This window comes from Pteropus vampyrus, unplaced genomic scaffold, assembly GCF_000151845.1.
Source record: "Pteropus vampyrus isolate Shadow unplaced genomic scaffold, Pvam_2.0 Scaffold5, whole genome shotgun sequence".
Classification (NCBI taxonomy): Eukaryota; Metazoa; Chordata; class Mammalia; order Chiroptera; family Pteropodidae; genus Pteropus; species Pteropus vampyrus.
This window is the reverse complement of record NW_011888786.1, coordinates 2,840,901-2,865,137: the sequence shown is the minus strand read 5'-3', so window position 1 is coordinate 2,865,137 and position 24,237 is coordinate 2,840,901. Positions and strand designations below refer to the sequence as shown.

Sequence of the window (24,237 nt, the reverse complement as noted above, 5' to 3'; positions counted from 1 at the left end):
GATTATTTACACAATAAAAATTAAAACATATATCTGCCAACACCTGAGTGGATAAAAAATTGTAGCATATCAATGAAGTGGAATATACTGGGAAATAAAATTACAAAATAATGATATAGGCAACAGTATGGATAAATCTCAAAATCATTCTACTGAGTGAAAAATATCAGGCCAAAAGAGAGGTAAGAGTCTGTGTTCATGATTCTATGTACAGTAAGATTCTATGTTCTTGAAATTCTAGAAAATATAGACTAGTCGATAAGTGACCAAAAGTATATTAGTGTTTGTGAATGGAGGGGAGAGATGGATTAAAAAAGAACATGAGGATACTTTTAGGAGTGTGAGAAGTATTTATTATCTTGATTGCGGTAATGGCATTATGGGTGGATGCATATGTTAATACTCTTCAAATAGTATATTTTAAACTTGTATAGTTTCCTAAGTACAAACTGCAGAAGAAAAGACCAGTGAATTTAGAAAATAGCAAAGGAGACCATCCAAAATGAAGAACAGTTAGAAAAAGAACTGAAGGAAAAAAGTGGAACAGCTTCCGTGACCTGTGGAACGATATCATATGGTTTAACAATATATAGCTGGAATCTCAGAACAAAAGGAGGCCATAGAAAAATTATTTAGAGTTATCCCAGGCAGAGTACACACAAAAGAAAGCCACCCAAGCTAGGTAATAATCAAATTGCTGAAAGACAGTGATAAAGAGAAAATCTTAGAAACAGCCAGAGAAAAAGACACATGTGCAGAGGAACAAAGAGAAGAAAGACTTGCAACAAGTAGACAATGGAACGACATCTTTCAAGTGCTGGGATTAAAAGCTGTCAACCTAGAATTCTGTACCCAACAAAATATTTTTAAAAAATGAAGACAGATTAATTTTTCCAGGAAAAAAACAATGGTTGAAAGAATTCATTGCTAGCAAACTTTTAGTACAATAAATATTGAAGTAAGTTCTTTTAGCATAAGATCTACACAAAGGGAAAAAAGTGACAGTAAATATGTGGATAAATGTAAGAAATACTTTCTCCTGTTTTAATTTCTTTAAAATAATTGATCTTTTAAAGTAAAAAGTAATATACTGTGGGATTTATTACAGATTTGGATGTAAAATGTATAACCAAGACAGAGGATGGGGGTGGAATATGGGTATACACTGCTTCTATCATTGTATATTGTCATGCTATATATAATGAAGTTAGACTGTGAAAAGCTAAAATGAACGTTATAAATCTTATAGTTAGCACTAAGAATGAAAAGAGATACAGCTAATAAGCTAATAGTGGCAAAAAATAGATAATAAATTCTTATTTAACTCAAAAGAATATTATGGGAGGTAAGAATGGGGAGAAGGAACATATAACAGATGGAACAAATAGGAAACAAGTAAGATTGTAGATATATACTCAGCCATATTGATCATTACATTACATATTAATGGTCTAAACACTTCCATTAAAAAGCAGAAATTTATAGACTGGATAAAGATAGAAGATTCAACTTGTATAATGGCTACAAGAAACTCAATATAAATATAAAGAAAGGTTAAAAGTGAAATGATGGAAAATATATAACAAAAATTCTAATCATAAAAAGTTGGTATGGCTGATATAACATCAGACAAAGTAGACTTTAGACCAAGGAATAGGACTTTCAAACAGGAATAGAATAAAGAGGAACGTTTTTAATAATGATGAGATTCATGTACTGAAGAGACATAACAATATAAAGTATATATGCGCCTAATAACAGCTTCAAAATACGTGACACAGAACCTAAAGGAGAAAGATGAGACAGAAAATTAATAGAAATATAGATGACTTAAAGAACACCATCAATCAAGTAAGCCTAAGTGATATTATAGCACACTCCACCCTGTAACTGCAGATACACATTTTTTTCAAATGTACATGAAATATTCGCTATCATAATAGATCATATACTACCTGTAAACCAAATCTTAATAAATTAAAAATGATCGTAATCTTACCAAATGTTTTATCATCAAAAGAAATTCAGTCAGAATTCAGTAACAAAGACTTCTGGAAAATGCCTAAATATTTGGAAATTAAACAACACATTTATAACTTATGTGTAAAACAAGACATAAGGGAAATTGCAGACAGTTTGAGCTGGGTGAAAATGAAAAGACAGTTTATCAGAATTTATGAGGTAGAACTAAGGTTGTTAGTTAATACGGAGAAGGTTATAGCTTTAAATGCTTTTATTAGAAAAGGGCAAAGGTCATAAATCAATGATTTAGTATCTACCTTAAAAACTTAGAAAAATAAATTTTTCTAAAATAAATGCAAATAAAACAAAAAATGATTAGAAAGAATATAATAAAGATAGGGCAGAAATAAAAAGCATAGAAATGGATGGACAATAGTAAATGTTGTCAAAACCACATGGGATATTTTGAAAAGATCAGTAAAATTGCTAAATTTGGGGCCAGAGTGATCAATGAAACAGGAGAGGAGATACATAAACTAACATCGGAAATGAAAGAGGGATGTCACTACAGATTCTACAGACATTAAAAGGGCAGTAAGAAAATCTTTCGAACAACTTTATGCAAATAAATACTATGACTTATGAGATACAAATTGCCCAAACCGACTCAGTTAATAAATAGATGACAAGAGTAGTTTTCTATTGATTTAAAAAATTGGATTCATAATTTGAACCATACCATAAAGAAAGCTCCCAGGTCTGGTTTCTAGTTAATATTACAATATAGAAACTCAGAAAATGGAAATAAATGATGACTCACTTCCTAGTTTGTTATATGGGGGTTATCCTACCCTGTTACCATAATGAAATAAAGACATTTTCATAGATAGGATACTAAAAATCATTAGTCATCAAGAAATTGCAAATTACAACCACTATGAGTTACCTATACACATTCATTAGAATGGCTGAAATTGAAAGGACAGTGCTGTGTGTTGGTAAGGCTGTGTGTGGTACAGCTCAATCTCTCATATACTACTAGTGGGAATGTAAAAGAGGATAGCCGTTTAGCAAAACAACTGTTTAGTTTCTTAAAATATCAACAACACACCAAAAGAACCTAGCACTCAACCTAGCAATAACACTCTTACATATTTATTCAAGAGAAATGATAACATTTATTCACAAAAAATTACACATGAATGTAGACACTTGCTTTCTTTATAATAGTCACATATTTTAAACCACCCAAATGTCCATCAGCGTGAGAATTGATCAACAGTTTGTCCTATATCTGTATATGGAAATACATCTCAACAATTAAAAGGAAAGAACTATTGATACATGCAACAGCATAAATGAATCTCAAAAACAGTAGAAAAGACAAGTCTAATTTATAATGACAGAAAGTAGATTAGTGTTTCCTTGGGCTTTGGGTTGTTCCAGGGAATTTACTCAAAATGACACAGCTATACCATTTGAGTTGGTGGAAATATATTCTGTCTTGATTATGTTCTTGGCTAAATAAACGTCTTCATTTATGAAAATTTATTGAACTTTATCCTTAAAATGAGTACATAGTATTGTGTAAATTATATCTCTGTAAAGTTGACATTTAAAAAAATCAGAGTTTGTCAGTTGATTATACATAGAGAGAATTCAAGTGAAATATATATAGTGAAAGAAATTAACCAAAATGCAGTTAAGAACAGAGAAAGATGTAAAAGAGAACACAGCATGGAGTATGTAGGTGAGAACGACTTAGAAACTTTTGATCAGAGTCTTAGGGAAGGGTGTTATCATATGCTCATTAAAGGAGGTACTTTAAGTAGAAGGAAAATATTTCTAGATGGATACTCTGAGATGTAAGTAATGAAAAGCAAAGACAGTGGTAAGCATGTGTACAAATATAACAAAAACTATTTAGTGAAGTATACAGAACAATAATGTAAATAGGAAGGAGGTCTAGGTTCTTTCAATATTAAGTCCTGGAAGGGTGGGTAAAGATTTAAACCCATATCCTAATTTCTGGGTTAATCTCAAAAAGAACAGAAATAGAGCATATTTTTCATACTAATAGAGGAAGAACAAAAGTGAATGATAAATATTCAGTCAATTCCAGAGTTTGCAAGAAAGTGAAAAGTAGCAGTATAGAACAAATAGAAATAAAGTAGATAAGGAGTTTAAACTTAAATATCTTAATAACTTTTAAATTTAAGTGACTGAATTCTCACAAAATGTCAGGATGTTTTTTAAAAGATATGTTCTTTAATAATACCTAAAAATTGTAAAGAAATACTTGAAAAAGACATATCATGGAAGCAATAAAAAGTATTTTATAGCTATATAATATTAGACCATATAGCCTAATGCAAAAATCATGACTAGCAATAAAAAGGATCACTTTATAATTATATGGAGTTCTATTCACTAAGAACATAGAACAATTATAAAATTATAAACTCTTAATAATATAGCCTCAAACACATATAAAGCAAAAATTTAAAGAAATAGAAAAGAAATGACAAAGCTACAATTTTATGGAAGATTTTATATATTTTTCCCAAGAATTAATAGATCAAAGAGTCAAAAACAAAACTGCGTAAAGATGATTTAAAGAGCACAATTAACATGTTAATGGAATGAACTAATTAGAATGCTGCATCCAGCAAGTTTAGAGTACATATTCTTTTCAAGCATATGTAGGGAATTTTCAAAAATTGTCTATATCAACCATAAAAACAGTGTCAGAAAATTTCAAAGGATTAAAATCATATTGGGCATTTTCTTTTGACTACAATGTAAGTTACAAATCTGTAAAACGCATACTGTATATATTTGGAAATTAAGAAATATGCTTTTAAAAACCATGAATCAAAAAAGGCATAATGGAAATTATGAAATACTTTGAATAATGAGAAAATATGACATATTGTGCAATGCAGCTAAAAGGCGTAGTTAGGTGGAAATTGATAGCTTTAAATGCATGTATTAGAAAAGAAGAAAGGCTGAGAGGTAATGAACTAAATATCCAATTAAAGAAGGAATAAATAAGAGCAAAATAAACTCAAAATAAAGGACACAAAGAAATAAAAGCAGGAGCAGAAATTAGTGGATGAGAAAACAAATATACATTAGAGAAGATCAAGAAATCAAAATTTTTTAATCTGAAAAAAAACTAATGAACTCGATTGAGAAAAAAGAGAAGGCATAAATAACAAGGAATGAAAAGCAAAACTAATATAACTGCAGATGCTGTTGACATTAGATAGATAAAAACATATAATGAAACATTTTATACAAGTAAATTGGAAAATATAATTGAAATGGGCAGGTTCCCAGAAAACTATAACTAAGAAGGGAATAGAATACCTGAATAGTCCTATGACAGTTTAAGAAATTTGATTGGTAATAAGCACTTTTTAATGACTTTATTCTCAGTTGGCACTCCTGTTATATTCTGCTAAATATTGAAGGAAGTGATCTTATGTTTCCTAATTTTTTTCTAGAGAGTAGAAGAAACATTGAAACTCACTTTTCGAGGGTAGCATATCAAAACCTGATATCAAAACCTGACCTCTAGTACAAAGGAAATTTAGACCAGTCTCATCGGTGAACACAGATACAGAAATTTTAAAGGAACCCTCAGGATAGGAAACCCAGCAAAGATACCTCAGAGAGGCTATACATTTTTGTCCAATATACCACAGAGTGATATCTTAAAATAGTTATTTGCAGTATTATTTTTAGAGCATTGATCTCAATGCTCCAAATATAATTCAGATATCTTCATAATAGATAGAAATTTGGGGTTTGTTCCGTTTGAGGTTTACCCAATATGAAATTCTTTTCTAGAGCATTCTTGAAAACTGTCTCTGGTTGTAGTTCATTCACTTTTCTGCCTGAAATTTCCACTCATAGGAACTAGTACTGAATCATTTCACAAAGATTTTATTAAGTCCATATTTACCAAGTATCATAACTACTTTGTCAAATCTACATCATAAGTTGTAAGATGCTTCATCTCTTCATGTTCTACAGAGTGTTGCCACTTTTTGACTCTGACACACCATTGATTTTAATATGCATCTTGATTTCAGAGATGTTAAAATGTTTTTTAAAGCATCTAATGACTTATGAAATATTTCTGTAGTAGTAGTTCTACTTTATCTTTCATTTTTTCACATCTACCATGTTACCTTTAGTTTTTTCTTCCCTGATTTAAGCATCCTTCAAGTAGTTCCTTTTATTTGTTTCCCAGTTATTTTGCCATCCTTGTCATTTTCCTTTGGATGCCTTGTAGTTTATCAAAAAGCTGCTTAAAATTGAATATAATACAGACTTCAAAAAGAAAATTATTAAATCTTAAAATTTTTATAAACAGAAAGTAGAATAAATACTACATAAATTCATGAATTCCGATTTTGTAAACTTGACTAGATTTTCAGTAATTTTTTAAAAAATAGTTCATACCCATGAACAAATTGTTAGGATTTTTACAAGTAGGTTAAAATTTTATACATCATACTTTTCACAGGAAGAATTTATCTTCATTGACACTCATTTGCTCATTTTTGTAATTGAAGCTAAAGATGCCACCTTTTTTAAGTTAACCTTTTTGTAACAAATACAAACAGGATTATCATACCTATTCTTTCTTCTCTTTACAAAATTATTATAAAAGAAATCTACCTATAATATTTTAACCTGAGAATATTTCTAAATGATGAAAGTGTTTACCTGTTTTAGTAGTAAACATTTGCATTTGAATACTTCAATTTCTTTAAGTCATTTAATTTTTGATAGTCACATGTGACTATTTACCATGTTGTATATTGCCTAGTTCAACTTAATTCAACTAAAGGAAGAATGACACCTCATAGCATGTTAACCTTATAATTTTTTGATTCCTTATAGTTTATATTTTTTTATTGTTGTAAAAATAAGCTTTTTCAGCAGTTAATATACTTTTCTCTCTTTAATAACAGGTTTTGAGAGTATTTTAGAAGGGCTTTATGGACCACGGCTACGAAGAGACCTCAGTTTATTTGAAGGTAATGCTTTTTTTTATTTTTAAATTTTAACCTCATTTAACAGATGAAAAATGGTTGTGCTAAACTAACTTTATGCTAAACATGAAATTGTTTTCTTATTTATTTAGAAAATATTTTTAAATAAAGTTCAAATATTTCTCTCATTGTTACATTATGTTATAATCTTTAAAAAGAAATTAGTACACTGATCAAAATAGAAAATGAAGCTTATTTTTGGCTCAATAGTGAAATTTGATTTTTATTATTTTATACATTATATTCCCTTACTTCTTAAAGACAATTTAAAGGGGTTCAATTAAATAAATATCTCCTGTTGCTTATGATACAGGCAACCAGGAACTCAGATTGTCACTCTGAGAAATCTTGCCATGTGTGTCAAGAGTTTTATATTTATGTATAATCCAGCTTGTTGTTTATTATAGCCTTCTCTTCCAAACAGTCTAGCATAAATCCTGGTGGAAGATTTTGCTATGTGATATAATTGCTGTGATACCATAGTTTATTTGTTTTACTGCTTGCTTGTAAATGTACAGCACTAGGAGAGAACATTTTTGTAGACATCTGAAATTTTATAGTACAGTTCATTTACAAAATGGGCAGTGCTGGTATAGATCTACTTTGATTTTGATTGAATTCTTTCTGAATTATTTTGTGTCTGGTCAGTTTTGTGTGCTAACTCTGTGACCTTCCATTCAACTCTGGTACCTTCCATTCTACTAAGACTCAAGATCTCAGTTGACCTAAAGATCCTTCTCTTTTTTGTATATATAAATCTTTGGAGTCAAGGTAGTTACAGTGATAGCTGGAGCAGTCAAAAGTTTTCTGCTCATTTTTTATTAATGTTGAGCAGGATAATTGAGTTATAAATTGTAGAGCTGAAAGTAGCTATGAAAGATCATTTGTCCCAACCACTCATCTTCAGATGAATGATATCCATGAGGAATATGACTCCAAGGATGGAGACTCCAAAATGTTCCTGTTCTAGTGTTTTATTTTTCTTATGGTTAAGATCTTTCTCAAATATCTCTTAACTTTAACTGTTTCTCACTTTATCGTAGTTTAACACTGAATTAAATATTTTTACCTGATGTATTTATAAGCAATACTGACTAATTTCAGTTTCACTTATTTTTCTGAGCTTAAAAATGATCAAAGGAAAAATCTAAAAACCAAGAATTTAACCTATGCTTGATATTTCTTCAGCCTTCCTTTCCTAACCTGCTGTTCTCATTCATGTCAGAAGTCAACATTATACTTAATTGCCTTCTGGTAAGCGAAGTTGCAAACTGACTTTTAGCCTCTTGCTTCCTCCACTTTATTTATATAGTTATGTATATGATATACTTACTTTCCTTCATAAATTAGTCATTTATTGTACAAAGGGCAGAATGTTCTAAGGAAATAAATGCATGTATTTTATTTTTAGACTAGTACTTTTTTTAGTATATGAGTAACACTTGCTCATTTTAGGAAATTAGAAAATACAAATAAGCTGAAAAGAAAAAAATTAGTCCCATGACCTACAGATAACCTTTAACATTTTATATAAATGTAAAATATATGTTTGCATATATTCTTTTATTAATGTAGTATATACTGTGTATACAGTATGTACACGTTTATGACTACTGTCACAAGTATGTCATTTGGGTATATAAAGTTCTCGATCAGTTCTTAATGGCTGCACATTATTTCATTGTGGATCTATTATAATTAATTTAATTTAATACTCCATTGCTGTATATCTTATTCCATTTATTTTTTAAATTCTGATAGATCTTGTACTTTATATCCTCTTTTGTGCTTTTTTTGATGGGAGGATTTATAAAATTAGCTAAGGTTCAGAACTCAATCTTTTTCTCACACATACACATATACTTACTTTATTGCACTTTCTCACCCCAAATGTTCTAACTTTTCTCCAAATTTCTTAGGTAAATTTTTTTCCCCTTTTTCTTGCTTTTTTGAATTAAAAAAATTTGCTTCTAATCAAAGTTATAAGCTTAAGAGTGACAATATTAATTATAGTAATAAATCTGTGTACAAGGATGAAGACAGCCATATGTTTTGAAGGAAAATTACACTAGTGCTATCAAACTGTAGAGCCTTTTGAAAAGGCATGTAGATGCTATCTATTATAGACATCTCCAACTTCTTTTTTATCCTCTTTTAAATAAATGTTTCCTTTGTTGTTACCAGTGTTAAAAGTGGTTTAATATTTAGATACTAGGACTACAAGTGTAGGTATTTCTCAGTATACATATCTGTGCAGGATTAGTTTGCTTTGTTTATGTTTTTAGATAAATCATTGGTAATCTGAACCCTTCTTCAAAACTCAGGAACCAAAAAATTGGATAGCAAAGGATTCTTGTATGTCGTTTTAAATTTTTAATTATAAAATTAAATGCATAGTATTTAAATTTCATAATACATTTAAGTTAAGTGGACTGCATAGCAAACCTACTGTTTGTGTGAAAAAATATATTATAAATTTCATACTGCAACCTTGAAAATCAACTTTGGCACACAGCGTTTATAAGACTTTTGAAACATATATTAGTGTTTTGAGAAGTTTATATTTTAATTCTTGAATTCGATTCAGAACAACCTCCAGATGGAATGGTTTTGAAAAAAAGCTTTTGAGTGCTGCTAATTTATAATTTGTTGGAAACAAAACAGAAGTCCTTGCTTTCTGTCTTCTTTGGTCTGTTCTCATGACATTTTGTCCCTTTGAGGAAACATAACTGTTATTTCTTTTTGAGGTAAAGTCTCCAAAGAAACTTTGGATGTCATAAACTTCGCAATTTTATGTACTCCCAGAAAGATTCCTTGTATTCTGTCTCTCTTTCTCCTCCATCTCCCCAAAACTCACTTTTCCTGTTGACTTTTAGTTCATCCTTTTTCATGTCTTATTGATGAGCCAGTTTCTTTTATCCATGAGCTCATCTGATTTACTTGCCCTGACTATGGATATATACAAAAATATGAAAAGAGTAAGTAAGCCTGTGTAAACTAGTTCATAAAATCCCTACTTGGTTTTTCTGTATTCACTTTTCAAAGGGAGATTGTATCTGAGGTCTGCAAGCTTTAGCATGTGAGCCAAATCCAGCCCATTGACTACTTTTGAATGGACTGTGAGCTAAGAATGGTTTTCACATTTTTAAATCAAAATCAAAAGATTAATATTTTGTGACATGTGAAGATTATATGATCAAATTTAATTATCCAGTTGATAAAGTTTTATTAGAAACAGCCTCTCATTTATTAACATATTGTCTATGGCTGCTTTTGTGCTTCAACAGTAGAGTTGAATGGTTGTGTAAAGAGACTGCATGGCCTCCCAAAACTATCTGGGAGGCCATGCAGTCTACTGTCTGGTGATTTATAGGAAAAGTTTGCTGACCCCTGACTTACCACTGACTGGAATTTAGTATTTTTGGCTTAATATCTTTTTTTCCAACTGTTAACACTATGATGATGGAGACAACAAAACCACTTTTTAATGAGATTTATTGGATGGAACATTTGGAGTACTTAGTTTGTGTTAGGAACTGTGATTAGCGATGTTCGTACTGGAAACTCATTCACATAGCATCAAGTCAAAAGTCAGTAGTTTTCTAATATGAGTTAATGATTAAGACCAGAGAATCGAATGCTATTTTATAGTTATTTACATAAGTTATATTATTAGCTCTTACAATGTGTACTCGAAGACTTATCTGAATGTATTCATTGTGGTGTTTAAAATGCCAAAATTATAGAAACAGGCTTAAGTATCCAACAATAGGATGTTGATTGAATAAGTTACAATACATCGCTTTGATGGGCTATGTTTATCTTTTAAAAATGATTTAGAAGTATATTTGAGCATGGGAAATATTTGCAGTAAATAAGCTTGTGTATAATATATCCTGATTTTTAAAATAAATAGTATTTTTAGAGCAGTTTTAAATTTACAGGAAAATCGAGTACAAATACAAAGAGTTCCCCCCTCCCACTTTAGGTTCCTTCATATTAATGTCATTCATTAGTGTGGTGCATTTGTTGCAATTGATGAACTAACATTGATGCATTATTATTAACTAAAGCCCTCATAATTTACATTAGGTTCACTCTGTGTGTTGTACCTAATGTGGGTTTTGCCTAATGCATAGTGTCACATATCCACCATTACAGCATCATACACAGTAGTTTTACTGCCCTAAAAATTACCTGTATTCCACCTTTTCAGTCCTCTCCCCTGTCCCCAAACCATGTCAAACACTGATCTTTTTACTGTTTTTTAGTTTCCAGAATGTCATATAGTTAGAATCATACATACAATATTGAACCCATTCAGATTCACTTCTTTCACTGAACAATATGCATTTAAAGTTCCTCTACATATTCATGGCTTCACAGCTCATTTGTTTTTATTGCTGAATATTATTGCCCTGTATAGATGTCCCACAGTTTGCTTACTCCATTCACCTATTTGAAAGACATCTTGGTCACTTTCAAGTTTGGGCAATTATTAATAAAGTGGCTATATTTGTATGCAAGTTTTTGTGTGGACATAAGTTTTCAACTAATTTAAGTAAATACTGAGGAGCATCATTGCTAGATTGAATGGGAGGACTATGTTTAGCTTTGTAAAAAACTGCCAGACTGTCTTCAACAGTGGCTATGCTATTTTGTGTTCCCACAAGCAATTTAAGTTGCTCTTACTCTACATCTTCACTAGCATTTGATGTTGTCAGTGTTTTAGACTATTCATTCTATTAGGTGTATAGTAGTATCTTGTCTTAATTCGTAGTTCTATAGTAGAATATGATATTGATACCTTTTCATATGCTTATTTGCTCTCTGCCTATCATCTTGGGTAACATGTTCAGACAGGTTTTGGTATTTGGGTAATGATGGAATCATACAATGAGTGGGAAAATATTTCCTTTGCTTCTATTTTCTGGAGCAGATTGTAGAGAAACCATCTGGGCTGGCACTTTCTGTTTTGGAAGGTTATCAATGATTTAATTTTTTAATAGAAATAGGCCAATTGACTTTATTTTTTTCTTTTGTGAGATTTGGTAGATTGTGTCTTTCAAGGAATTCATCCATTTCATCTACAGTTATCAAATTTGTGGGCAACTAATGTTCGCAATTTTTTTTATTATTCTTTCTTTAAAAATTTTATTATTAGTTTCAAGTATATAGTACATTGGTTCGAAATTTATATGCTTTATAAAACGATCCCCCTTATTGCTCTTTATCTTCTCTGGCTCTCCACCTAGCCAGTCCATTAATGCTGACTGCATTCTGAATGCCATGTTCCCCATCCCCATGACCATCTATCAGCTACTAATTTGTACTTCTTTAACCCTTCACCCTTTCCTCTCAGCCCCCCAAACCCTCTCCCCTCTGGCCGTCACCAGATTGTCCTCTATATTTGTGAGTCTGTTCTTGATTAGTTTGTTCTTTTTATTCCTTAGAGTCTACATATAAATGAAATCATACGGTATTTATCTTTTTCTGTCTGACTTATATCACCCAGCATAATAACCTCTAAGTCCATCCATGTCGTTGTGAATGGTAGGATTTCATTTTTTTTTAATGGCTGAGTAATACTCCATAACTTCTTTATCCAATCGTCCGTTGATGGGCATTTAGGTTGTTTCCAGATCTTGGCTGTTGTAAATTGTGCTGCCATAAACGTAGGGGTGCATAGATCTTTACAAATTATTGTTTTGGTTTTCTTTGGATAAATACCCAGAAGTGCAATTGTTGGGTCAAAAGGTATATCCATTTTAAATTTTTTGAGAAACCTTCAGACTGTTTTCCACATTGGCTGTACCAGTTTGCAGTCCCACCAACAGTTTATGAGAGTTCTCTTTTCTCCACATCCTTGCCAACACTTGTTCTTTGATTTATTGATGATAGCCATTCTGACAGGTGTGAGGTGATATCTCAGTGTGAATTTAATTTGCATTTCTCTGATGACCTTGAGCATCTTTTCATATGTTTATTGGCCATCTGTATTTTCTCTATTCAGATCTGCTGCCCATTTTTTAATTGGATTGTTTGTTTTTTTATTGTTGAGTTGAATAAGTTCTTTATATATTGTGGATGTTAACTTCTTACCAGATGCTTCATAAGCAAGTATCTTCTCTCATTCAGCTGGTTCTCTTTTTGTTTTGTTGATGGTTTCCTTTGCTGTGTAAAAACTTTGTAGTTTGATGTAGTCCCTTTTGTTTATTTTTTCTTTTTTTTCCCTTGCCCAAGGAGATATGTCCGGAAATAAATTACTAGTAGCAATAGCAGAGAAATTACTACCTATTTTTTTTCTAGAAATTATATGATTTTGGGTCCTACATTTGTCTTTAATCCATTTTGAGTCTATTCTTTTATATGGCATAAGAAGGTGGTCCAGTTTCTTTTTTTTTTTTTATGTATTTGTCCAATTTTTGCAGCAGCATTTATTGAAGAGACTGTCTTTACCTCACTGTATATTCTTTCATTCTTTGTCATATATTAAGTGAGCACATAAATGTGGATTTATTTCTGGGCTCTCTATTCTGTTCCATTGATCAGTATATCTGTTTTTAATGCCAGTACCATGCTGTTTTGATTACTGTAGCCTTGAAGTAGAGTTTGATATCAGGTAGTGTGGTACCTCCAATTTTGTTCTTCTTTCTCAAGATTGCTGTGGCTATTTGGGGTCAGAATTATTTATTCTAGCTCTCTGAAAAATGCCATTGGTATTTTGATAAGGATTGCGTTGAATCTATAGATTGCTTTGGGTAGTATGTCCATTTTAATGATTCTTCCTACCCATGAGCATGGTATATGCTTCTATTTATTTGTATTTTCTTCAATTTCTTTTTTCAGTGACTTATCATTTTCTGAGAACAGGTCTTTTACCTCCTTAGTTAATTTGATTCCCAGGTATTTTATTGTTTTTGATGCAACTGTAAATGGGATTGTTTCCTTAATTTCTCTTTCTAATATTTCATCATTGGTGTATAAAAATGCCACTGACTTCTGAATATTAATTTTGTATCCTGCTACTTTATTGAATTCATTGACCTTGAATTTCATGACCTTCATGAAAAATCTAGTTCAGTATTTTTTTTTTTAACTTTTCAATGGGCTTTGTCTTTGGGAACATCGAATTTCCTTCCATGGTTAAGGGGTACTGAAGAGAATGAAAACATTCAAAAGAAGTGTGATCGTTTAAAATGAAATAAAAGTAACATGTATGGGGCTTATTAGGTGTTTTGTATATGTTTTTATACAACTTTTACTACAGCCTTAAGCTACAATGATTATTATCTTCATTTTACAGATAAGGAAATTGAAGCTCAGAGAAAGTAACTCGCCCAAGGCAACATCTAGAATGTGGAAAGCCCATAGTTCAGTACTAAGGATTTCTAATTTCAAAGTCTGTTATCTTTCTAAGATAGACTAGGTAAAATGGTTGGAGAGAGATTTTGTCAGTCATTTGCTATCAGTTTTCATTGTGACATTGCCTTTTATTAATAAGACAGTTTCTATAAAGCACTTTTTGAGTTTATACCTTCATGCATTAAAATTTCAAAACAAGAGGCAACTTATTTTAGAAGAATATCTGATTCATTAATTCATTTCAAATTTTGAGAGATAAAATGAATACATTTTATTGTAGTGTTTATTTAATTTTCATGACATGAAAAGATAACCTGGATAGAGGGAGAAATCTGGCCAACAGTTGATTTTCCAAAATTTATTTTCCTGTATATAAAAAATATATCCTACCATAGTTTATTTGGATTCAAAATTAGAAAGTAATTATTAAATGTTTGCAAGTAAAGTTGTAGATTTTCGAACCCAGCACAATTTAATGACATTTATGTAAACATTGATTATTCATTGTTATTTATTTAACTCTGTAGGCATTTATTTTAATTAACATTTCCTCGAAGGACTTCAGAAATAAATGAGGATAATCTCAGCATGCCCAATTTTATCTTATAACTGGTAATTGTTTTTATTAATCCAAAGTTGTCCTTTGAGTCAACATATTTATCAAACTTCATGAAACTTCACAATGATTTTCAAAAATATTCCTTCTATAGGCCTAACAGCTACTTTTAAAAACCTCAAGGCTTTTCTTATTCTCTATTCATGAGTTCATAATTAAAAAAAAAAAACAGTTAAGATTTCATTGATCTATCAAAATTATGTTATAGTTGGCACACGAGTCAAGGATTTGCTACAGTAATGCTACATAACAAAATAGTTCCAAAATCTATTTCATGCTTATGAGTGATCTGATTCACTGGTCTCCAGGCTGTGGATGAGGATCACATCTCCTCATGATTCCAGGTCACAGACTGAAGGAGTAATGACTATATGAGGCAATTTCTCACCTTGGATGGTGAAAGCTCAAGAGAACTGGGGGCAAAATACTTGAGGACTGTGTTTGTAACTGATTGTATAACAGATTATTTTAGTTTTTGTATATATGTAATATAATATATATATATATATGTTTTTTGCTGCACCCGTGCTGTTGATTGCTAAATGTAATAGTCTGATCATGATACTGAGTAAATTTGTCTTTATAAAAAAAAGAGAGAGAACTGGGGGAACTTGCTATGCCCTTTAAGGCCTCAGCTTGGAATAGTTTACTGTTACTTCTCCCATATTCATTAGAACTCGGCCTCTCTAGTAAGAGACACTGAATGATCCTACATTTAAGAGTGTGAATGTGTGATTCTCTTTCAGTGACAGAGTGGAAGGTTGAAAAAATTATAAATGTACATAGCTGCATTTCTTGGTTTTTAATTGTACAGATTGAATAAATTTTTTGATCTCTCAGGTTTACAAAATTTTTTCAATCTGTTGGTTTACAAAAAAAGATCAATATTCTTAAGCAGATATTAAAATTATCTGTTTTCTGCAAACTAAACTTATTAAATATGCTTGTTAGTATAGGATTTAAAAAATAGACCAATGATTCCACCTTGTTAATAGTAAGCTTTTGTGTGGTGTTTGTAGTTTGTATTTTCATGTTTTTCATTTGATCCACAAATAAGTTAGGTGACAGGATCCTTATTTTGTAGGTGTGGAAATTAAAACAAACACTTCGTGGCTTGATGAGGTTACAACTAGTAAGTTCCATCCACATTTTTGGAAACTTCAAATACTGTTATCTTTCCATTACTCTATTCTGGATCTCATGTTTCAATTCCCTGCCCTTGCCAAGTTTAGTTTAGGTAAATATTAGCAATACTTCTGGACCACTGCCAAAGTCAAAGGAAGGTATTACCAAGCTCTGTATCCAACAAATTTTATTATCTTCTATTCTGGCCCTATGTCTGGATAGATGTAGGAGTATCCTAGGGGCTTATTCTAACTCATATTTATTCCTTATCATTTCACAAGGATAAGCTTATTTTCTGTGTGTAGCAGAAACATGTATTAAACTTCATATATATTTCAAAATTATGAGAGAAAATTACTGTGGTACACGATTGCTTTTCAAATTAGTCCCAGTGTAGCTGCCGCAGATGGTAATGGTTTTATGGTTTGAGGTTCTACATATGCATTTATTTGGGAAAAGAAATTGGGGGGAGTTACTGTTGCAGTGAGTAAGTTTGAAAAATCACTGTCTATACCAAGTATAGTTGGGATGGCAGTATGTTATACCTTCATAAAATGCCTTCATTAGAAAATATTTTCCACAAATACTAATATATGTTACAGTAGCTGTATTATAAAGAACATGCTTCAGAAAAAAAAAATCCATGTTTTATGTAGAATAATATAATTTGTTACCTGCTTTTTGTTCTAACTTTCAACAAAATCTTTAAACAAGGTAATAAAAAAATCTACTCTGACTTTTTAGTTATGGATTTCTATTTTTTTTCTTGGACAGCATTCCATTTTCTCAAATCTGTAGGCTTTTCTGATGCTTTACTCCATTTCTCTGTTTTATGTTGTCTTTCATGATACGCACATTTATCCTCTCTCCCATATCTCTCTGTTCTGATTTCTTTCATAGTGAAAATAAAAAATTAATAGACAGTAATAAATTGAACCTTTCCGAAGACTTAGATGATACTTTAAACCCTATTGTTGGAAAATTAATTTATAACCAGCTCATTGTTCTTGCTGCTTTGTCCCATAATAGTAGAAAATTACTCTCCTCACAGCCTTCTCTGTTTATTTTTTTCTAGGTGTCATCAGTTTAATTTCAAAGTTAGGCCTTTTCCCCTTATTGTTAGTAGTTAGTTTTTTTATATGAGCCTTTGCTCTGGAGAGTGGTAATTTTATTTGTTTTAATAAAGTTAGTGTATTTAATGAATATTTTTCCCTCTTTTAAAGACTGTGAACCAGAAGAACTGACTGACTGGTCTATGGATGAAAAATGTTCATTTTGTAACCTACAGAGAGAAGCAGTCAGTGTAAGTTTTAGTGCTATGAAATTATTTTTAAACTAATTGCACAATTGTTAACACAGTTTTTTAAACTTAATTTGTTCTGAAAATTTGTGACTTAAGTAGAATTTAAATACTTGATTTTGGGAATGAGAAATTAAAGTCTTATGTTGGAAGTCTAACATTTAGCTTAAATTGCTGATGGAAATCCCAAAACACTCATCCTTTTTGCTTACTTCACATTTCTGTCTTATAGCTCCCTGACTCATGAAGTTCAGTTCAGATCTGTTTTGTATTTATGTAGACAAGAGTGAGCTTAGAGGTTTGGTTTGGTCTGAAACCACCCTACAGTTTGATTTTTAAGTAATCAGTTGGAAGATAATGTGGCATTACTTTTTAGCTTTTCACTTTCTCTTGAAGTCTTTTTGGATATCATAATTATCTCCTGTGTAAAGGATTAAATATTTAGCGTCTACTGTAAACAGGGCATAAACTAGACAAGCAGCATCTTCTTGTACGGTGGGAAGTTCTAATTCTTTATGTACTCTTGTGAGAGGGCTGAGAAGAAATTGAGAAGTCAAGAACCTGTACCGATTTTGGTCAGATTTAGTAGGTAAACATATCTGCTTGGTTGTTAAAACTCATTGCTGGCATGCCATATAGTGAATTTTTTCAGCAATATATTTTATTTGCTCTTCCCCTTTTTTTAACTATAGTTTTGCTAAGGAATAAAGCTAATTTGGCCCTCTGTCAGAGCTAAATTTTGTTTTTCCTCCTGTTCTAAGTTTTATGTTTTTTATATAATTTGATACATTTAAAAGGTAGAACAAATAAACATTTAGAGAATTTTTTGCCATTTTTAAGGAGATTTCCCAAATTTAAATAAAAAGTGATATTGTTATGTTGTTTTCTTATAATTTTAGGATTGTATACCATCTCTTGATTCTTCACAGTCAACACCAACGGAGGAACTATCATCTCAGGGCCAGTCCAACACTGAAAAGATTGAATGCCAAGCAGAAAATTACCTAAATGCACTCTTTCGAAAGAAAGGTAATATTGGTACACTTTGTCATTTAAAATTTGCAAGAGATCTAAAATGTTTGACTTTTTCTCACACACACGTTTTTGAATTTCAATCTCTATTCCATTCTTAATTATTTCTCTTCATCCTTAGTTTTTCTCCATATTTTGGTAACAGTAGGATTCTCAGTTGCTGTGGAGCTAGTCTTCTATTATGTGTTCCTTTTCAATATTCTATTTTCAAATCTCTCCCTGACTTTATCATACATTTTCCTTATCTACTATAGACAGATGAGTTTTTTTTTTTTATACTTCTGGTCTTCCTTATTTTGTTGCTATTTTCAAGACTTCAAAAATTCTTTCATGTTCAATAAATGATAGATACATTATATTACAAAGCTATTAGAAATGTATCATTTATCAGCCAGGTTGGAGTATATTTGCTGGCTTGCCATTTCAGTGTTTCTTTGGTGGCTTGAATATGCTTACTTAACATTAATATTGTCAGTGTTCTTTTTTGCTTTGTGTCTATCTAAACTATTTAAACCAATGAGACTTGTTTCACTTGTTACCTTACTAGATACACATGTATCAGGCAGAAGTAGTCTTTACATCTTAGTTACTTGGAAAAATATAGAACTATAGAACCTTCCTTTTTTTGTTCTTTTCCATTTCTGTAGTAGTAGAGTGTCTTAATTTTTACCACGTCAACCCTTGGCACAAGTCATGGTGTAGAGGAATGTGAGGTAGAAGGGGGATCATCTTACCTCCCAACTTTCAGAAATTGAGAAAAACATTACTGTATTCTCATCTAGGTATTGACTCTGTTTTACTCCTCTTTGGAATTAGGCAGCATCAGATATTTTATGTTAAATTGTTAACTTTTAGGTTTTAATCAATAATATTGAAAATAGTCCTCATCTTTAAGAAGGGAGGCTTTTGTTTAGTCTGAAGTGTTATGAATTCTTTTATGTGTTGAAATATGAGAATTGTCTGATTAGAAGAATCATTAATATATTAAAAGGCCTAAAGTTAAGAACTATATTTTTTAAGTACAGGAGACTGAAAATCCTTTTCCGTGTTACTGAGGTACTTGGTGTTGAGAAATTGGCATTATCTTTAAAAATTTTTTTTAAATTTCTAACTGAACCAATATTAGAAATATTTTACATACTTTCTTAAGAATTTATAACATTAATTTAGAAAATTTTATTCTGCCAATGTATTTACACTTATAAGAAGAATAATGTTATCAGACATATTATTAAGAGAACTAGAGGAAATGTATGCATTTACAACCATGCACACAGTGTCTCACTCATCTTAGAACTCATTACTCAGTCTCCTTTGAGTAATTTGTAATGGTAGCTGGAGTTATCGGTATAGTAATCTTTAATTTGTGATAGTATGGAGTTAACTGCTCCATTGCCCTGTTAAGAGTAATCAGTAAAAACTTGATACTATTTCAGCTGATTCAAGCATCTGGGTCTACAAGAGATCTCCTACCAGTGATTGGGTGAGTTCACAGATATTTAGTGACCTCTCCATTTGGAGATTTCTTGGTTTTCTTCAAAGGACCTTTGAAGGATCACAGAGTTTTTAAATGAAAGATGCTTATTTTTACTTTACTTCAGGTCTTGTATTTGTTAATTTCTTTGTATTCCATTATCACTTTCCAGATTTAATTAAACATAAGGATTTTTCTGCTTGTTTACTTGGGCTTGTTTTCATTGTTTGTTTTTTAATTTTCTTTGTATAGAATCATTTTAGAGATTTCCAATATGGTCTGACTAGGATGAGGCTAGAGTAATGATAGTTTATAAATGGTCCTAACTTTTGTATTTGGTTGGTTAGTCCTACTATTAAGTCTACTTTGAAATAAAAGACAAAATAATGTATTTTTAAAGACAGGTAATATGTCTGAGTCTTTGGAGTATCAAATAAAATGTTGATAAAACATCTTGGTGAAGCTTTTATTTGATTCCTGAAAATCCCCCAAACTTGGCCATTTTTACGAATTCAGGCTATTAGTAACATTAGTGTTATCAATATTTTAAATCTGTTACTAGTTTGAGGAGCATATGCATGTTGAACATCTTGCCAAAACAGAAAGACATATTTTAATATCTTTATTGTACCTTGTTTATTATCTTTTCTAACTATGGTCTTGGGGATGATGATAATAATTATAAGTTATTATTATAAAAAACTCACAACTTAGGTTAATGATAATAATGATCGATGTCATCAGTTAGGATTGAGCATGAAGCTCTTTTTGTGCTTTGTATCATTTAATCCCAAAACAATGTCAAGAGGCAGGTATTGTTATCTTTTTAACAGGTAGAGACAGTGAAGTCAGAGAAGTTAAGTGTCTTTTAGTTCTGAGTTATGAACATTTGAGTCCTCAAGAAGAAATTTTAACAGGTAAAAGATGTTCTGTATATGTACTAAGGAGAAAAGCATTCTTTTAAGTACTAAGTAGAAAAACTATTCTCTACTGCTTAGCAGCCTAGAGCTGGAATTATTTTACTTGAATTAGGCATCTAGAGAGGACCTATGGAAATGTTCTGTATTTCTCATAGGTTTCCATTTTTTTCTTTATATGAACTGTAAACAGTTTTAGTGATTAGTTCCCTTATACTATGTAATGATAGATTGAAGTAAATTTATTAAACTAAGTACATTTTGGATGATCCCTTATAATTAGAGGCTAGTCAAAAATATTAGCTGTAAATACATAGCTGTAAAACTTTAAACCTGATTGTAGTCTTTCTGCAAATTTAAGACAGCCTAACATACGAATTTGGGTGTTATTAGAATCTCAAGACTAGGGCCTTTTAAGGGAAAAAGAAAACTTTTAATGGTCAAGAAAATTAACCAAGTACTGAAATATTTCATGTGTCTTGAACTAAAATGAAAAGAGAAAGGGGAATGTGTTTCTTTTTTTCAGCTATTTTTTCCAGATATTTTTTATATATTGTATTTTTATGTATGAAAAACTGCAGAATTAAAAAACACTGAGTTATGAGCCAGCCACCAAATCAGTCTACCATCTCAACTCTTATAAAAGGTTGAAGTTCTGTCTTGTCATAATTTCGAGTCTGATATTTTTAGATTCTTATTCTCACACAAAGATCGTTTTTTTAAATGCAATTTTTGTTAAACACGCTCTAACATATGAGCTTTCCTCTCTGTCTCATTTAATATGACATAGTTAAAATTCCGTTCTAAATAATTACCTGTTCTCTATGGCACTTTGGTACCTCAGTAGCTGATTAAATTCTTTCTAATTTCTCTTACTAAGGTATAAGAAGTCCAGGATTCTAGTAGAGAGTTTGATCAAATACTGTACTTGTGAAATATGATAAATTAGTTTTATAAATTACCATCTCACCATTTTTAGCTTACATATCAACAGTCAGCTACAGTTTACTATCTGCTTTTGTCTAGTTGTATATTTTATCCACAGCTTGTACAAACTGTTTTATAAAGTTTATCTATTGATTAGAACTCATCAGTTTGCTAGTACTAAGTAGCAATCATCCCCTGCTTTTCTCCATATTAATTTATATTATTATGCGCATGTCTTTTCCCCCTTAAAGTTTTTTGAGTGAAGTCTTCTAAAATGTTTATATCCTTAGTAGAAGGGGAAAGCATAAGCTTTACCATTGAACAGATATGGATTCAAATCTTGCCCCATCATATATTAGTTATGTGCTTCTGACAAACTACCCCTTTTATGATTTAGTTTTCTCATATACAGAAGAAGCTTAATAATTATAGATGCTTATACTTTGTTGTCTACCCTCATCCACCAAAAAATAGTTTTATTAAAACTGAAGATATTAGTTTAGATTTTATTGTTTTAATCATTGATTGGCATACTGTGTGTTCACTAGTAGCTTCTGGTAAAAAAAAAAAAAAAAGTATAGGCTGTGGAGTTAAACCTACATGTGTTGCTTCTTTTTTCTCCCTCATTAAATAGCTGCAATGTCGGTCAAGTTACTTAACTTAGTGGTATTGTAATACTGTGAAGATTAATATAATGTAAATAAAACATTTAGTGCCATATATGCTCATTATCTGGTTTGCATCCTGAGTGATGGGCCACATATTGTAGTTTATGTGGCCCAGTTAAATGGATATACATATTCTACTATGTAGTTTTATTTGAATTAAGTCTGGAAAATAGATAAATGGCTTTAAAAAGATTCTATCAATGACAAACCTTCCTCCAAGTATATGCTATGCTTTGAGATGTTTGGCTCATAATAAGAATGTGACTGTAATTTATAAATAATATATACTTAAAGATAAATTCTCAATTTCGTTAATTGATGAATGTTCAACAGAATTTGAAGAACTCTGTTCTAAAGATATATTTTAGAGATTGACTGATTCTTCAAAGTCTGGAATTGATGAGCAACTCATAGAAAATATTTAATTGCTAGAAGGTCTAATAGGGACAGTTGTGGTCACAGGAGCGTTGGACTTTTGCTTTAACAAAGCTAGAAGATTCACAGAGACAGTGGTCTGGTCATGGCTTTAAAGAGACAAAAAACGTGGGGAGCAGGAAGGGTAAGGAGGGGCAAAATGATTTACAAGTAAAAGAGGAAAGCAAGTCTGTATCCTTTTTTAAGGAAAACCTTATAGGTAATTCATTACATTAAGCTGTGGTAGGCCATGGCTTCTATTAAAACCTAAAGTAGGCTGTAGGAAATGAAACTTGGAAGTATGACTGGAGTCCAGCAGGAGTTCCCTTTCATGATAATGGTACAAATTCTTATGATAACATGGTTATAGCCCCCTTATTGTCTGTCCACCCCCCCGCCCCCCCCCCCCAAAAAAAACCCTGAAGTATTATAAAGGCAGAGATCCTGTGGTTCTGTGTTCTCTATGTTTCCGTGGTCTGGCAGATCTCCCACTCAGTATGAGCAGTTGAGACCATCAAATATGTGGAATAAAAAGAGGCTTTAGGAAGCCCATGTCCACTCATTTGATCCTTGATTTCGTATTTATCCCTCCAGCGCATGTTAAGGAATGACATAGTAAACCAAAGTGAAAGCAACAAAAGCAATATCTAAGTCTTCATTCTTGTCTGCTTTTGAACCAGCTAACTCATAAGACTGCCAGGAAAAAAAATCTTTCTCTAATAATTCCTTTCATGACTTTCAGTAACCTTTGGTGTGAGTGTGAGAAAGGAATATTTTCTCATTTTTGTTTACGTTTACTTTGTAAATTAAAAAAAAAAAAAGATTAGCTTATTGCTCAGTTGTTACTTCAGTTTTTATTCCCTTTAAGAGTGAAGAATCATTTATTTATGAAATTTACTGAGTTACCTTGTTGTGGTACCATGGTAGATCGCCGAAAAGGCGAGGAAGATACAGTGCTGTCTCCAGGAGGGACACAGGCATGTTATAGTAGGATAGAGTGGAGATGCAATACAGAGTAGTTTGTGTGCTCTTGATTCTCTTGGCTTCTGTACGCAGGAATGTTGAAATTGAAGACCAAATGAGCCTCAAGATATTCCTCCAAGAAGTATATAATCTTTACCTTGTATCCTTTCATACTGTAGCGCTACCTCCTAGAGAGCAAAAAACATGTATTCTTTCTCAATGTGTCTTTATTATCCTGAACAAGTATTATATTAGAATCTTGATAATTGATTTTTAATAACTTATAACAATGAAAGGTGATCTTTAGGTTAAATATAGTTCTGTGCCTCTATAGCTGTCCCCTTATTTTTTTAGATGAACAACTTTTTAAAAAAATACTTCTTAGTAACTTATTTGCATTTTGTT

General features: G+C 31.3%; 1 protein-coding gene across 11 annotated transcripts in view; it reads left to right on the top strand.

Annotated features, from left to right (window-relative positions):
• Nucleotides 1–24,237, top strand: part of LCORL (ligand dependent nuclear receptor corepressor like) — a 118,634-nt gene that overhangs the window by 31,510 nt on the left and 62,887 nt on the right. For 5 of the 11 annotated variants that reach the window (XM_011365066.2, XM_011365057.2, XM_023534050.1 and 2 more), the window contains 2 exons: nt 6,951–7,016; nt 18,337–18,466. In XM_011365066.2, coding sequence (XP_011363368.1) covers nt 6,978–7,016; nt 18,337–18,466 — 169 coding nt within the window. In that variant the 5' untranslated portion in view covers nt 6,951–6,977. Of the gene's footprint in view, nt 1–6,950; nt 7,017–16,096; nt 16,145–17,360; nt 17,441–18,336; nt 18,467–24,237 lie in introns of those variants that run through there. The other 6 variants (XM_011365094.2, XM_011365049.2, XM_011365076.2 and 3 more) reach the window with 3 other exon arrangements.